Raw genomic sequence first — 17,901 nt, 5'->3', positions numbered from 1 at the left:
CACTAGGCTGAGCCTAGGGCCATGATGAAGGCAGTGGAGTCCATAAGAGGTGCAGGGGAGAAACCTAACAGAGAAGTAAATGTCAAAGGCAAGAACAAGAAGGGTGAAGAGGAAACTGGAGGTCGAGGGACAGGGACAGGGTGTGAGCGGATGCATGTGCGCATGCGTGCAGGGAGGTGTGTGTGATGGGGGTGGGAAGAACAGAGTTCCTGAGGGGAGAGACTGAGTTCCACCATCTCCATATCTCCAGGTCCCCACAAAGCATCTGACATATAGTTGTTTCTGTGTTACTTGGATGAGGAATTAATTCAATCAGCTATGTCTTATTGCTGTAGTCCTCACCAATTACACTGGAAACATGTGTAGACATGTTAAAGTTAGCATTGTTCTTCCTAAAATGCAACATGCTGTCAGCTATTTACAGACCTAAGAAATGCTACATCCATGGACAATTGCCTCATACCTTACCTTTGCAGCCTTGGCATTCCTAATGGTAATAAGTTGCTGCGCAATGACCGACAAAACTTCTATGTCAATTCGATTAAATTCATCAAAGCAGCACCAGGCCCCTGACTGTGCCAGACCACTGAAGAAGCGCCCCATCATCTGAAATCGAAAAACTGCCATTCATCTTTGTGTTTTATGTTTACGTTAGGTTTATGCTTAGTTTTATGTGAATACTGGGCTATGTTAAAAGTTAGTGCCTTTATATAAGAGGTCCAGACTTTCTTCCTTTGTAGGTCTGCTGTGGGGCCTGATAATTTGCATTTCTCACAAGTTGCCATGCAATGATAATGCCAGTGGTCCAGAGTTAAGACTTTTGAGAAACACTGCTCTAGAATTTGACTTTTCAAAGAGAACTGGTGAGAGCTGACATCACCCAGGGGATCTGAGAAATGCAAAATTTCAGGCCTTCCCCTAGACCTCCAGAATCAGAATGTACACTATGAGATCTTCAGGTGATTCACAAGCACAGTAAAGCTGGAAAAACACTGCTTTAGATGAAGAAAGCTGAAAAGAAATAAACGACCTGTTAATCCTGATGCTTGGAATGCGTTCCTTTTTTTTTTTTTTTTTTTAAGTTGTTATTTAAATTCCAGTTAGTTAACGGACAGTGTAGAATTAGTGTCAGGTGTACAACTTAGTGATTCCACAATCCCATCCACCACACTGTCCTCACCACAAGTGCCCTCTTTCATCCCCATCACCTATTTCACCCATCACCCTACCCATGTCCCCTCTGGTAACGATCACTTTGTTCTCTACAGTTAAGAGTCCGTTTCTTGGTTTGCCTCTCTTCCCCCCACCCTTTGCTCATTTGTTTTGTTTCTTAAATCCCACATATGAGTGAAATCATATGGTATCTGTCTTGGGATGTGTTCCTGTGAATGGCAGTGCTCATGATGTATGCATTAATCCTTCTCTATGAGCTTGATTATTCCATTAAATTCCATTATGAATCATCCTTGATATTGTAAGTCCTATATAATGGGTTTACGTTTTTATATTCAACCCTCAGACAAAGCAAAGAAGGCATAATTAAGTTCTAGAATAGTGCAACTTCATAAACCTTGATATGGTAAGACAAAATTATATAAACTAATGAAAATCAGAAAGTGAAGTTGGAACAAAAAGTTGGAAGGTTATATCTAATAAAATCATGATTTCATAAGTTGGTAGATAATACAGATACTGTAATAGACACAAATTCTTATAGATAATAGCAGTCACAAGAAGTAAAAACAAACAGACAAATACAAACAGAAACCTGGTCTCTGGAGAGTAGAACTGGGTGATGTGAATCTGTTATTTTTAACTTTGAATCTTTCTATACAGTTCGAATTTTTCCACATGTAGAGATTTCTTTAATTCAATTTTATTATTTTTTAAGATTGAATTTATTTATTTTAGAGAGAGAGAGCAGGAGGGGCAGAGGGAGAGGGAGAAAGAATCCCAAGCAGACTTTGGGCTAAGTGCAGGGCCTGATAAGGGGTTCAGTCTCACGACCCTGAGATCATGATCTGAGATCATGACCTGAGCCGAAACCATGAGTCCGACACCTAACAAACTGTGTCACCCAGGTGCCCCAATATTTCTTTAATCTTAAAGGGCTAGAGTAATAGATCCTTATGAACAAGGTAGAGTATAAATAAGAGTAAATATTTAAATTTCTTACCATTGAATATAATCGGCACTTTAGGGATCATCAAACTACAGACCTCAGCTATCACTGGCCTGACACCTGTTGTGTGGATGAAATTTTAGTGGAACATAGCCATGTTCATTCATGATATATTACATTTACATACAGTACATGGCTGCTTTCATGCCACAACAGCGGAAAGAATGACAAGTTGCAAGCTTAACATATTTACCACTTGGCCTTTTCTAGAAAGTTTGCTGACTCCTACTCGAGTCGAAGATAAATGAATCACATATATGCATCCTGTGGCTTTAAGTGTCACACAGCATACACTCGAGCCTTGGGAAGTACACAGCTCCCAGGAATGACTGAGCCTAAGTGATGACTACCTAATCATTAAAAGATGGATTTGGAGGTATAAATTCAAATTTTGAGTTGAAAAGATTGAAAACAACCAAAATTATTATGGCCAAAAAAACCACCCCAAAACATCACTATCATAAAACTTGACATCTCTCTGCTGAGATAATGAGGTCACCTAGTAGTAGTGGGAACACAAAGGTGAGGTGTTAGGGAGCATGAATTCTCCCCTAGATTGCCGATAGCAGTTTCCCACACTCTTTCCTCTGCCACCTACTCTAAAGGGAGAGGGGTCACCTTTCCTGATTACCCCCTCCCAAGATTTTCTAGACTTTCATTCCTCTTTTGTTCTGCTCCTGTAAAACTACTTCCAGCCGGGCACCTGGGTGGCTCAGAGGGTTGAGCCTCTGCCTTTGGCTCAGGTCATGATCTCGGGGTCCTGGGATCGAGCCCTGCATCAGGCTCTCTGCTCAGTGGGGAGTCTGCTCCCCCCTCTCTCTCTGCCTGCCTCTCTGCTACTTGTGATCTCTTTCTCTTTGTGTCAAATAAATAAATAAAAATCTTAAACAAACTACTTCCTGCCTGTGTTGCACTCCCACAGTTTTTTGTTTATTAATAAAAAGACATCCCCAGTAACTCTCTTTTTCCCCCTAAATTTTGAAAAAAGGAGCAGGGTTTTTAAAGAACATGTCCTATGAAACACTGACTTGCCAAGATGCTTCTGAACAATAAGTATGACTCCATAAAAATGAATGAATTACAGTTTACCTGGACAATTTAAATGATTGTATTCTAAATGTAGACATTATACAAGCATTCATGTAACTTTCAGAAAAATGAGACTATCAGCTCTGTGTGTTAGTGGCCAGAAGGCACCTATGGTCAAATATATTCCAGACTTGCTGAATTAAATAAAGCTAAACAGATTTCCCAATTGAGGGACTTCATAAAGTGTTTCCTATGTTACTTTGTGTTGTGAAAACCTGGGAAGAGAATAAGGCATAGGGGTCCTGTGACCAAACACTTTGAGAACTACTGTACTAAATAAAAATTCTTACCATGAATTCTCACCTCCTACATATTTCTTTTTCAATAGACATCTCTCTGAGTTGCTCATCTCTTCCTGTAAGCTTATTCCTTGTTCTTAGATGTCCCTGCTATTATATCCTGTATCTCATTTCACTTTTTTCTACTTAGTGACATGAAAAGATTTTTAATTTTGCCACCATTTAGTAGATCCCTCAATGGCCTTGATTCCTACCTGGACCATTCAACTCACCTTGTGTTGACTCCTCTCCCACGTTCTCTTTATCCCACTCTGACCATCCCTTGTCCTATTCGTTTCCCCCCTTGCTTGCCATCACCCCTTGTCAGGCCATGTCGCAAGTGAGTAAGCCCATAAGACACTTCATGGTAGTGTTCAGATGCTGGACCTGTACCTTATAGTCCAAACCATCGGAGCAGTTGAAGACCACACACTGGATGGCAAGAGCTTTAGCTAGGTCTTTGGTTGTCTCTGTTTTCCCAGTGCCAGCGGGACCAGCCGGTGCACCTCCCAGGTCGAGCTGCAAAGCCCCCATGAGGCAAAGGTAGCAGCGATCCTGAAGAAATGCAGAAACTGTCATTGTTGAAGGGAACCGACTCAATTTATAGATCCCTTCCTTTCTATGGGAGAAGGGTCATTATTTTCTATGAAAGATTTTACAGCATTTGAGATTTACTTAAAGATTCAGGCACGTGATCAGTGACGCACATCTCTGCTTCACAAAGATGTACTCATGGCAGATCCTTTGAAGAATTAAGGCTGGAGGGAAGTTTTGTTGTTTTTTTGTTTTTTGGGTGCAACTTTTCAATACTATTTGTTTTTAAAGACTTTACTTATTTATTAGAGAGAGAGAGAGAACGAGCAGGGGCCGAGAGATAGGGAGAAGCAGACTCCCCTGCTGAGCAGGGACTCCCCCGACTTGGGCTCAATGCCAGGCCCCTGGGAATCATGATCTAAGCTGAAGGCAGATGCTTAACCAACTGAGTCATCCAGGCTCCCCTTTCCAAGACTATTTTAAGAGAGCATGTGTGTCACGATTAACCTGTCATCACTAACTTACCGTGAGAGGAGTAATAACTAATCTTGGGCATGCACCCAAATACTCGTAGCCATACGTGTACTGAGAGAGTGCCATCCTAGCCACGCAATTATCCAGATCTACATCCCAATAATAGCGCAGTTGTCTCTGCCAGTCAAAGGAATCGATCTCCTCTACCTATGTGATAACAATGATTGGTATATTAGATGCACTAATTTCAGGAAGAAATATATGATTTTGCTTAAATGAAAGTTACCTTGGCTTGAACAAGTTCAGTGACTATGTCTCTTGCATGTACATCAATTGTAATTAAGGCAGTTATGATGTTTCTGTGCAATCTTGGAAGACTACCTCGAACTATCACCGCCAGGGCATTTAATCTCTACAAATCAAAGAAAAATAGTCATAATCAATTTTCAATAATCAGCTTACATATATAATATTTTTACCATTTTTTTCTATTTTTTCCTATTAAATTTGGAGTAGACATTTGCCAAGACAATGTTTCTAGAGGAGATTGTCCTCCCTAAAAATTAAATATAAATAAGGAAGTATTCCTCATTTTCAGGGGTAGTTTTTCCTCTGATAATCAGAAAACCTGAACATTTTAAATAAGCCAGTAATTGGTTCAATGAGAGCATTTTTGGGAAGATTGTGCTCCCAATTTTCACCTAAACAGTTCAATATTTTTCTTTTTAAATTTTTTTAAAAATTTATTTATTTGAGACAGAGTGAGCCACAGTTGGGGGCAGAGGGAGAGGGATAAGTAGGCTCCCTACTGAACAGGGAGCCCAGTGCAGGGCTCAGTCCCAGAACCCTAAGATCATGACCTGAGCCAAAGGCAGCCACTTAACCAACTGAACCACCTGGCGCCCCTATGACATGAAATCCTATGAGGTCCTCAAGAGATAAGTTCTTCCATCTCAAGAAACTTGTTTCTCCCCTTTTCTGTTTCAAAGCTAATTTTTAAAAAATGCAAACTCAGTTGCAAGTAGAATTAAATTTGGAGTTAGAGATTAGGCATAGTTGTAAAATGGCATTCCTGAACTATAGCTTAAAAATTCTTATAGAATGGATTCAGTTTTTTATTGTTAGCTGTCTAGGGATTCTCTAGAATAGTAGAAAAGCACATCCTGAGCCTAAGAATAGGGATGGCACAAATCCTAGGGTTTTCCTGGATTGAATAATCTTCTGTGAGAGATATCCAAGACCTACTAAGTACAAAGTCTCCTTAAATGTTGCAAACCATTATAATCCTGAGATTTTCCTCTGTAAATGGTCTTTTCCTCCTATTTTTATAAGTATTCTTATAAATATCATACAAATATCAAGGTAGTGTTCCTAAGAAAACCTGAACATAAATGGTTTTTATAAGAACCCAAAGCTTTGTAAGTCAGGTCAGAGTATTAAAATTTCTGAAATATGCAACTTGCATCAGCCACATCAAAAAAACGTACTGAGATTATCTTGCACAGCATTATGTTCAATGCCACCCTGTTAAACATCTCACCTCGAAGTTTACTTTCTCAAACTCCTCCAGGGCCTCTAAGTGATTAACACCTTTTCTTCCCAGACATTCAGTCAAATCACGGCACCACATGATTTGAGAAATGGTCAGGATCACCTGCATGGAAACACTGTTCTTAAGTGTGTGATGCATCTCACCAGAAATGCACTCAGAGGTGGAAATTTAAGGAGTGTGTTACTTGAGAAGGGTGGCCAGCAATCACCCAGGCTGTCCTTGGTTTCCCCTGATAGTCAGCCATGGCGGATTTGCACAGGCGACGCAGAGACATAAACATGGCTTCCTCCACTTTACCAAGCCATTCCTCCACGTTGCCCCGGGCTTTCAGGCCTTTTCCCAAGCTAACCTAGAGAAGAGTCAGAGCAATAACAACATGTTCAGTGTGGCACGTTCCAGCCGTACATCTTCTGTACTTCTATAACAGACCCCTGACACACTGAAGCTTAACCACAAATACTAGAATCTTCTATTGGTATTCCACTCTACATCTCTACTCCTTTTTTTTTTTTTTTTTAAATGCTTCCCTTTGGAGCCAGATCCCTGAAAAAAGGAGTATATGTGACTACATTGACTACATGAGTTCCCTTACTTTCTTTTCCTACTTACTGCCATTTAATTTTTGGCCCCAACTCTTCCTCTAAACACGGCAAGGTCATTAAGGTTACCAATGCTCTTTCAGTTTTCAAGTCCAAATGATATTTTTCTGTCCTACACATACTTATTTCTTAGACTTCCAGTGACCTGACTGCCTTGCTTGTCTGGGTCTCTTAGATCTTCCACCTTCCCTTTAACTTCCATGTTTTCCCTGGATCCTAGCTGTGGTTCTCCCCTTTCTCTTCTTCTGCATTAATGATGAGCAAATTCTTTTGCAAGAGAGTCAATTCAGGACAAATAAAATGTTTATAGGTTCCTGCCACTCTTGTGGATACATTTCCTGCTCTAACTGGACTGAAATCCTCAGCATTTCCCCACACATTTCCTCTGTAAGGAATGCTCTCCCTCCCATGTCTCTGCTCCATGTTCTTTGGCTGCTTCTGTGTGTGTGTGTGTGTGTGTGTGTGTGTGTGTGTGTGAGAGAGAGAGAGAGAGAGAGGTAGGTAGGTAGGTAGGTAGGTGAGGGGGTAGAGAGAGAGGGAGGGAGAGAGAGATTTCTCTCTGTGAAGTCCTGTGGTTCTCTGCAGTTTGCTAATACATTCACTCCCTCGGTGATTACTGCATGCCAGGCATTGTGCAGTGTCCTGGCTACACCACTGCCAACAATGACAACTAACACTTTCATAACACCTGCTGGGTACAGTTCTGAGTAATCTACATAGAATTATATGTTTTATACACACACACACACACACACACATTTCAAATACAATTTGAACATCCTCAGCATCTCATTAATCAGGCCCTGTTACTATTCCTCATTTTATAGATGAGGTTAAAGGATGGGACCTGGTTCCAGGTGGCTGGCAGTAGACCCAGTGCTCTTAACCAGCTCACTCTTCTGCCTCTCATGGAGAGCTGAATAAGGCTGGGCTCCAGTTACCTCCACTCTGTTCCCAAGAACAAAGCACACACCTCTGCTACCGTACTTACTGTGGTACTTAGCAATCGTTTGTTTGACTGTGGCTCCACTAGACCCCTTTGTGGCAAACATCTCATCTTCATTATCTTTGAAACTGCTGAAGCCACAGAGTACAATGCGGTAGCCCGTGATGAACATTTAGAGCGACAAGAAGTACACTTCTACCTTCTACCCTGGAATGGCAACAAAGCTTTTCCTATAAAGAATCATAAACAAAAAGCACAGTACCCGTTCTCCTTCTGGTGACAGCATCGCTAAAATATCATTAGTGTAAATCTTTTCTGGCTCTCCTTCCACACCAGGAATTTTTCCTTCAGTAGGAGGCATGACGGCAAATTCAAGCTTTGAAATGGAGTCAAAGCATTTCCTTAAGTGTGGCTGCACAGCTTGGGGATTTCGTGTCTGGGCCAGAATCTCCAGAAGCTCATCATTTGACAAGAAGTAAAATCTGGATTAAAGAAAATACTTAAAATATAACTTGAAAGTGTCAACATGAAAGATAAATCCTTTAGCCATATCTCTTTCCCAGTCACTAATTTCCTAAACTTCCAACTTTCTGGTCCTGGGTTTCTCAGGAGACCAGGTGTCTCTACAGCCATTATGGAGACTAGAGTGGCTGCATCTCAGACATCTAGAATTAGTGCCTGACACATAAAAGATATTTTATGATACTTTTCAAAAAATTATAAAAAATGCCAGCTCTTTCTATGACCCTGATTTGTTCTAGAGGAAAGATACAGAATTTGTTTTCCCTAGAACCTGGCCTTAGTACCATACACGTCCCTACTTATTTTTTTTAAAGATTTTATTTATTTATTTGACAGATAGAGACCATAAGTAGGCAGAGAGGCAGGCAGAGAGAAAGGAGGAAGCAGGCTTCCTGCTGAGCAAAGAGCCCAATATGGGGCTTGATCCCAGGACCCTGGGATCATGACCTGAGCCGAAGGCAGAGGCTTTAACCCACTGAGCCACCCAGGCACCCCACACGTCCCTACTTTAATACCTAATGTGTTGGGTAGATGGACAGGTGGTTTTAGGAACTTTATTTGGTTCTGTGAATATCCACATGTGGGCCATACTGGTGTGATCCTGCGTGGCATCTTCTTAGATCTTGCCCACCAGGGCCATTTGGAGGCACGAAGACACCACAGGAAGAGAACTGGAGAGGGGGCATACCTGGATGCCCAGGGATGAGGGAGAGGGATAAGGGCCTGGTCAGAGAAGACAGTTCGCCTCTAGAGTGGAGGAGGCTGCCTATGAGAGACCCCTTGGTTTAGAAGGGAACGGATGGAAAAGAGCCCATGGCAGGCCCCACGTGGAAGAGGGGGCCAGGTAGGTCAGGCTGCTCTGCTGCCTTGCCTCTCTTCTCCTTGCCCCAAACCTGGAGACCTCAGAAACCTCATAGGGAGAGGGGCGGGTTGGTCCCCACATATCCTCATTATCACCAAAGACTTTAGACCTGCAACAGGCTTGGGCAGAGAAGGGGGGAAGTTTTCACTTTGAAAGGAGTTCAGAGTTTGATTATTAGAGATCATTTATTGGGTTGAGGGGACGAGAGGTTTTTGTTTGTTTATATTATCATTTGAGAATGACCAGAAAATTTGTGAGGTCTGCTTAAAATTTTGTCCAGGGCCCCTGGCTGGGAATGGAAAGGCAGTTATTAGTTAGAAATAAAGATGCTTCTGTCCTGCTTCTTTACCATCCAGTAGTAATTAATTTGTGCCCACACCTCTCTTTCAACTAATGAAACAACTATAAAGACTGGACCATGAGCCCTGTGAGAGCAGGAACAGTACTGTATTCATCTTGCTACCAGGAGCTACCTTGGTCTACAGCTCACAGTAGTATGTCTTCATGAAAGCTACAGGGTATAACAACACCACATAGAGCCTCCTGACGGAACACATATAGCAGAACTAGTTCATGCAGTTCTAAGCGAAAGAACAAATAAAAGTGGATGCTTTTCGGTGGTCAGTATTATCACGGTGAATTTGCTTCCAGCTTTCTTTAAGTATCAAAAGTACTGTACAGATTTTCTCTGGCTTTGGGAGACTCCAGCTGGGAACCACTGAGTGAAACAGACAAAAGGCACATTCCAAACCTCAAAGTCTTTCATCTTTCTCCATGTTGCCTGAATTGATGAGTTGATGAATTAAGATTTTAGTAAGATTTGTGTGTATTCTTAAAGCCCGACCACTTCTGTTAAAACTCAACTAAATCTTCTGGATCTTGGATTTCTCATGCACACTCGTACCCAGTCCAGGTCCCCAGGAAAAACCCCTCTCAACCAAGTAACTCAGATAAGCACCTACCCTTGGTTGCCACAGTGCTTGTCCAAGGACAGACCTTAATGGCCATTTCCTTAACAACTAACAGGAAAATACCAGGGAAGATGAACCATTTTGCCCTGTCTTATAGTACAATATGCCCTAATGACTGAAGCTGGGAGCTTTGGCTATCATCACGTAATTTATCCTGGTGTTAAAAAAACTATATTATAATGGTTTATTTACATGATTATTCATGTGTTAACCATGAGCCCCATTAGGGCAGGAATCCAGCCTTTTCTTCTTTGTATCTTCAGCACTTAGCACAACATTTGGTATGTTTTTGGAATAAAGAGATGAATAAAAAATTTCATTTGGACATTTGTGAAAAGATCTCTTAGACAACTTCTCCAGTGACACTCTTAGGTCACTGATTAATCCAAAGAAACCCGCTCAGGCAAAAGTGTCCTCTGACTTTTCGCATGCACATCTACGGACACACATGCAGGCAGAAACACACACATGCACCCAACAATGAAACAATGCTGAGACCAAGAATCTCTCCGGCACCTTGGGTACTCACCCACTTAGTCCTCCACCAAATACTTGACCTCTGTTCTTGAGTCTTACACTCCCCAATCAAGATACCAGCTGGATTGATCGGCCAACTATCGTATCTTTCTTGTTTCTTGTTCTGGTTCCCTGATGTTTTGAGGTAATGGTTTCTTTTTAAGTATACCCTTTTAAATTAATGGATAGTTTTCACTACTAAAAATATCATAGGTTGCTTTATAAACTTACCTTGGAAAGATGACTCTTTTTGATTCTAAATATGCCTCTAGACACTTCTGAATTTGGTCAAGTAATGCATTATTATTTTGAAAAGTCTCCAGAAGTCCTGTTTATTGGGTGGGAAAAGGCAATAGTAAAATTGTGTTAAAAATCAATAGAAAATACCATTTTAAGTGGAAGTAAAATATGATATTAACATTCTTTAAAGCTTTGCCTTTATTTGATAAGAAACGGTCGAAAAAACATAAATTGTGGGAGGTTGGCTAACAATGTTAACTGTTACTTTTAATAACATTATCTACTATTAATTTTAATAATTACCACAGACAAACAAGTATTCAACCTGCAACAATTTTTAGCTGGTGCACCCCACTTTTTTGGTGCATGAACCAAAGCCAAACCCAAGCACAGACCATTGTGCACGCGAAGTGCATTCTCACTTAGGGGCTTCAATTTTGTTCTTCTCTCTGCCTTTCACACACTCTCTCAGATTTGCACATGTGTCTCACGCCCTCTTTCCTGCTGCTTTCTGTTCAAATGCCACTCAACTGTGTCAAAAGAGCCCTCCATCACAAATGTTTTTCATGAATTACTGGAAAATCAGATGGAGACATTTTTATGGTTCTAAGTCTGAGAGCTTTAGCAGAACGGGTCAACTGAATGTGAATATATATCTTGTAGTCAAATTATGACATGCAGGCCTCTGTGGCAGAATCCCCAAATTATAAAAGGAGCAGAAATAATCAGATTCTTGGGTGCCAAAATTATGAACTAAGCTGACGAGTAATAATAACAGCGATAATAGTTAACAACAGCAACAACAGTGCTTAGTTCACATTTTTCAGCAAGAGTGTTGGATGTGCTACAACTGTTCATGGTCATCAACGCTGACAAGAATCAACAAGGATTGAATGTACCCCCATATTGCCAGAATCTTATAGATGGTTGTAAAGTCTTTTTATTTGTTTTTTAAAATTTTGTTTTATACCTGGTTGAGTTGCTGCTCGAAGAGCATTAGGCAGCCGGTTCACCTTCCTCATGATTTCTTTCCACGACTTATCCACTTGCAGGAACATCTTAGCCTCGGCAGGTAGCTGCCTCTGAATATCGGGAGCATTAAAAATACTTTCTAGGTAGAGCCAGTTTCTCTGGCAGTTTAGCCACTCTTCCTAGGAGAAAAATGTGGGCATCATCAAATTTTTTATCCCAGAAATGCAGTGTCGGGACCTAGTTCTCACGGTACTCTGTGCCTCCCGCCAGTGTGTGTGTCGGCCCAACATCTGTGAGAGTTTCTCACTTCTCACTCTGGATTTGGGGTTATGCCTGAGCCATAGTGTCACAAGTGTTCCCTGGTTTATCTCAAGTATCTTACTTTACAGTTAATTATTTGGATAGTCCCCACTATTTGGCACTTTTTTAAGGGCCTCCTGTGAACACATTACTTTGCTCTATAGTCCCTCCCTTTATAGGGCTCAGCCATCAGTAGAGGAGGCTGGAAAGGTATCAGATTATAAGGGATTCATCAAAGAGGGTAATTCCTAAAAATGATCTCCATGAAACAAAGTTGGAACAAAAGATCTTTTCCCACTTAATGCCTTTATTATTGTACAGATAACTTTTCATATTAGAATATTTAAAAACCTGGGGCACCTGGGTGGCTCAGTGGGTTAAGCGTCTGCCTTTGGTTCAGGTCATGATCCCAGGGTCCTGGAATCGAGCCCTGCATCGGGTTTCCTGTTCATCGGGAATCCTGCTTCTCCCTCTCCCACTTCCCCTGCTTGTGTTCCTGCTCTCGCTACTTCTGTCTCTGTCAAATAAATGAATAAAATCTTAAAAATTAAAAAAAAGAATATTTAGAAATCTAAGCATAATTAAGTCAAGCTAGAAATCTGCAGTCTAAGAAAGAGATTGGATTGGAACAAAGTAAGGTCAGTATAAATGGGTTTTTTGTTCTACTGTGGGGTAATCTGAAGTAGAATAAAATAAAAAGGAAAGGTGTACCACAAGGAAGGGTACCAAGGAGATTTAAAGCAAAAGTGTGTGTTTTTCCAGTGTATACGAGGTTGTTGTGATACTGTGAGAGGTTGTCTAAAAGCTGTGAATGCCTGAAACTTAGAAGCCCAGGTGTTCCCTGCCTGAGCTTAAAGCTGTTGCCAGCAAAGGTTTAATTAAGCCACTTAATAAGGTACCAAAGCTGCCTGCCATTTTGGGATGGAAACCGGTTGAGGAGACAAGTCTTTCACTGGAGTGTATGCACCTTTCTTTTCCAATTACAAAGTTTAATATATCAACTGGCTGAGGTACTTAGGGAGGGAAAGAGGGAGATGCAGGGGGAATGAGAATAGCTGAAGACAAGGGCGTATATTCTTCAGGTGAAAAATTCTTAGAGGTTCTCTGCCTTTTGAACTTTGAATTCTGAAACCATTGGTGGCAGGATTCAGTTAGTGACAACACAAGTTCATTGAATCATTTCAAGAGTTGAATAATTTCAAAAGTCCTGGTCTCAGAAAAAGGTTAAGCTTTCATACTAGGGCAGTGATCACCTTAAAACACATAACAAAGAGAATTTTTTTAATCTTAGGAATTGACAAATACCAAAAATGCTATCTTGAATCATGATACCCATCAGTAGTTCATATCATCTAGACGAGCATCTAGAACTCCATTATAAAATCTTTTCAGACTGGTGCTAGTTTTTTTAATGAAAACTTGGTTTAAATGTAAACTTCATACCACATTGTCACTTTTGTCTCAATAAAACTATAGATTTATAAGTAAACAAAAAATGTGGGCAACATAGAGGAGCTGAGGATGACCTCCACCTGAGAGCCAGCAAGAAATTGAAGCCCTTAATCCCAGAGTTGCGAGGAAATAGTTTCTGCCAACAATGTGAGTGAGCTTGGAAAGGGATCCTCCTTGAGTTGAACCTCTGATGAGAACCAAGTCATGGCCCACATCTTGATTGAACCTTTGTGAGACCCTAAGTAGGAGATTCAGTTAAACCATACCTGAACCCCTGACCCACAGAAACTGTGGGAAAATAAATATAGACTGTTTCATACCACCAAGTTTGTGGTATTTTGTTTCATGGCAATAATAATTAATATGATATGGCATAATCATATAAAGAAAAACTTAGTATATTTGCATTTTCCTTACATTCTGAATATAATAAAATGTCAACAATTAAGTCTTATTTCTAAACTATATATTTAAACTATATCATATTTAACAATTGTCTTATTTCTAAACCATATCAGATTAAAGAAATGATTTCTAAAGTACCGTGGATCCCCAATTCTCTGAGTGCATGAACTGAAACTGCCTTCACTCACCAGTGTTTGATTAAATAAGGCAAGTTGTTTCTGCCAGTCATCCACTCGAGTTTTCAATGGACCAACATAACGTGATGAGGCAATGGTTGCAATGTTGATGGTGCTGTCATCAAGAAGGACCTTTAAACAAAGAAGAAAAAAACATGCAGCATCATGAGTTTGTGCTCTCAAAGATAATTACAGATGTTTAATCCCAAGAGTCCACTCAAAGTCCAACCTTTTGAATAAATAGCCTCGTCCCGCCTACTGTTTCCTACCCATCTGCTTCCCTTCCTTATCCACTTCAGTGCCTCACAACCCACTCTCACGTCCTCTCAAATGTTACTGAGAGACTTCTGATTGCCAAATCTTGCCTATTTCTGTAATTATTAATGGCACATTTTTTGTTGTTATTGTTTGGTTCAATACTCTTCTTCTCTCTCCCCATACTTTAAGGTATCTGGTACCTTCTTTATACCATTTGGTCATCTAAGCCTTTATTTCTTAAAGTACTCAAAACTTATAAAATTAGGTATCTTCTCTATCCAATGAAAAATTGCTTTATCTCAATTATCTTGAGGAATGGGGAAACTGAACTCATTCATATCAAGGTTAGAATGACTATAAACAGTTTTCCCTCTACCTCCTTCCCCTACTTTTCCCCTTTACACTACAGCAATCCTTACAGAACATGTGAATTCTAAAAAATGTGTCTGTTAATCTAAAGGATTTTAATTGCCCTATTTAAATTATAAATTTCTTGAGAGCAGATGTCCCATCACCCAGCATCACTTGGCCTGCTTCTACCTGACTTTCATCTTAGGTTTGCTCTCTTGTCTACTGCCAACAGTAACATCTGGTCTTGCTCTTCCAACCTACACCTGGCAAAGCCATTTCATCATTAGTTCTTGTATGGGTACACCCAAATGGGTCAAGGCTTTGCTTTTTAAATTTGGCCGTAAGATACAGATTCTTTTACTAAACAAATATGTGTTTGAATTTTAAATCATTTAAGAATATTCCAAATGCATCGATTAGATTTATTTTCTTTCATTTTTCAGAGAGTATGGCCATCGACTCCTATCTCAAAAAAATTCAGGTGAACTTAGTTTCTTCATGTGGTATAAACCTGAAATGCTTGTTCATGTTTCTTTGCCTCATTTAAATGGTTTGAAATGCCTTTCATTCTCATCTATGTCTGTCAAATACCATTTATTCTTTAAGGTCCAGCATGTCTTGGCTGGTCTAGGAAGGATGCTGTGATCACTTCAGCTTATAAATTATCTCTTGCTAAAAAAAAAAAAAAATAAAATAAAAAATTACCTCTTGCTTTTCTAAACTTTTCAACTGTTAAGTATACAATTATAATTCATATGTATGCCACTTTTATTGCTTTGTTAATACTTCATGTACAAGCATATCTGTCAATTATTCATATTCATATTTTGCCTTTCCAATTAGATTTTTTCTTAGTAACTCTCATATTTCATTCCTTCATCATAATCTCCCATAGAAGATTCAGGAGTAGGTCTGACCAATCTTTACCATGGGTTTTCAATAACCCAGTTACCCTACCTGTATGTCATCTGTGCCACCCAGGATAAACACATCTTTGGAGTCACGGTGAGGGAGAATGACGAATTCAGTTGTTTTCCAAGAATCCTCCACCTTAGAAATAATTCAATTCTTAGGATTCCAAAATTAATTTGTTTAGGTACTCAATAAATGCAAGTAGAATAAAATAAGTGAAAACTCCATAATCATCCCATTTTCCTCTTAACTGCCTTTAAAATTCTTGAAATCTTCTTCCTGGTTAAACAATACTGATATGCTAAATTTTATTGATGAACATTTAAATACATATAAGTAACGTGTGATATGTTAATGTCCGTCCCTTACCACTTTATGCCTTAAATGTAAGGAAAATATTTCTTTTTACACAGGTGATTTGTGGGTATGTATGTATTTTTAGGGTAAGGAGGTAAGTAGCTTAAGTAGGGAAGTCTCTTCATTGTCTTATAGCATTTCACACTGTTACTTTTTCCTGGTAGTTTGAAAGATGATGTATTTTGCTATAAAAGATCTTCCTTGGAATGTGGTTTTTCATATATGCCTGTAAATATCAAACTTTGTTGTCATCAAAGTGGACTATAAACTAAGTGGAAAGAGGATACTGATGAACGTGTTGCTGACAATAATAATGGTAATAAATGGTAAGAAAACAACAGAAGGACGACTGATGAGAAATTGAAAGGTGCAATGATGAAAAACCCATATAGATGAATCCAGAGTTGGTGATCTTCATGCTAAATATGAAAATCTACACAGTCCTTGATCTTCAGAACATATTTTCCAGATTTACCTTTTTAAGAATTGTTTCTAAGGCAGCTTCTCCAGAAGCCTGTCCAGAAATGTCCTGGATTTCTTGGGCAAAATCAAAAACATGCAACTCAGAGAGCTTCTCCAAGGTTAATGGAATTTCAAGGTCCACTAGGGAGGCATCAACTGTTTGTTCAATAGCTGCCCAATGTCTTGACTTCAAAGTTGGGTTCCTCAAGTCAATGATAACTGGAAGCTGGAAAGCAAACAGTCTCAAAGGCACCATGCTTTTTATCTTTTTTTTTTTTTTTTACTATAGGTATATGAGTTTATTTCCCCTTTCTTTCTTTCTTCCTTCCTTTCTTTCATTCATTAACATATAGTGTGTTATTAGTTTCAGTGGTAGAATTTAATGATTTGTCAGTTGCCTATTCTACCCAGTGCTAATTATGTCAAATGCCCTCCTTAATGCTCATCACCTAATTACGTTATCCCCCTATCCACCTCCCCTACCTTAAAAACATAGCCCAAGGCTTCTGATTTCAATTCAGGAATGTGGAGAACTGGAAAGAATACCATTTGTGCTCTTACAAAAGGAAAATTCTGGACAAACTGAAAATTAATTACTTCTAATGATCCCATCAAAAAATAGAGGTTGAAGGGCAAACAACTAACTCAAACTTTGGGAGGAGACTGTTATCTGTAGATTTCTCCACAGCAAAAAAAAAGAAAAAAGAAAAAAAAAAACCAGGACTTGAGAATTTGCTTACCTAGGACATATGCCTTGGGTTGTCACTTAAGCTAGCAAGAAGATTCAGCTAAATTTAAAAAATAAGTTGCTAAAAATGGAAAAAAATAAATTCCTAAAGAGTGAGAGTAGGGTAGCATAAGAATGTGAAGTCTACAAACACAAAGGTGTTCACAGGGAAGACTGGGGAGAATCCTAAGAAAGTCTACCTTATGGTGCTGGCTGGGGAGAGGAACACAGCAGCCTCTATTGTAACTCTAATCAACCCATTTCTCCCAGTTTTCATATAAAACAAATGACTTAATGTCAGGAAAATGAGCAACAAACGCTGCTATTTTAAGGCATTGTGATAACCCACTATAGATTTCTGTATATCTTGGGAGAAACAAAATTGGAAAAATAAAAGCTCTATTCATGGGGGAGGGAAAGAAATACTCTCTAGGCTCATTACTACAGCTGGAGGAGGGGCAGGAACACCAGTGAAGGTCAACAGTCTGAGAACAAGAGACACAGTGCCTTGCTTAGAGGCTTAATCAGAACACAAATGGAATGCCCCTCCTAACCTCTCCCACCAGACTAACAAATATTGAATAAAAATAACTGGAATACAGACTGATTAGCTGCAAGAGACAGATTCACTCCGGGGACAATATATAGGGAGGACCCAAGGTCAGATAGAAACAAAAATTGAAAAAATAATCCTTGGCAAATGAGCCCAAACCATAAACACAAGGTATCAAAAGAACAATTTGTAGTATACTGAGGTAACAATA

General features: G+C 39.7%; 1 protein-coding gene across 1 annotated transcript in view; it reads right to left on the bottom strand.

The window, feature by feature from the left end:
- Positions 1 to 17,901, bottom strand: part of DNAH6 (dynein axonemal heavy chain 6) — a 227,482-nt gene that overhangs the window by 137,943 nt on the left and 71,638 nt on the right. Inside the window, exons 19-30 of the mRNA XM_059188231.1 lie at positions 16,424 to 16,636; positions 15,637 to 15,729; positions 14,083 to 14,202; positions 11,736 to 11,916; positions 10,757 to 10,853; positions 7,917 to 8,136; positions 6,294 to 6,458; positions 6,098 to 6,211; positions 4,844 to 4,969; positions 4,609 to 4,764; positions 3,943 to 4,104; positions 469 to 606 (exon numbers count right to left, since the gene is read on the bottom strand). Of these exons, the coding sequence (XP_059044214.1) occupies positions 469 to 606; positions 3,943 to 4,104; positions 4,609 to 4,764; positions 4,844 to 4,969; positions 6,098 to 6,211; positions 6,294 to 6,458; positions 7,917 to 8,136; positions 10,757 to 10,853; positions 11,736 to 11,916; positions 14,083 to 14,202; positions 15,637 to 15,729; positions 16,424 to 16,636 (1,785 nt within the window). The remainder of the gene's footprint in view (positions 1 to 468; positions 607 to 3,942; positions 4,105 to 4,608; positions 4,765 to 4,843; positions 4,970 to 6,097; positions 6,212 to 6,293; positions 6,459 to 7,916; positions 8,137 to 10,756; positions 10,854 to 11,735; positions 11,917 to 14,082; positions 14,203 to 15,636; positions 15,730 to 16,423; positions 16,637 to 17,901) is intronic.

This window comes from Mustela lutreola, chromosome 9 (assembly GCF_030435805.1).
Source record: "Mustela lutreola isolate mMusLut2 chromosome 9, mMusLut2.pri, whole genome shotgun sequence".
Taxonomy (NCBI): Eukaryota; Metazoa; Chordata; class Mammalia; order Carnivora; family Mustelidae; genus Mustela; species Mustela lutreola.
This window is presented reverse-complemented; position numbering and strand designations above follow the sequence as displayed.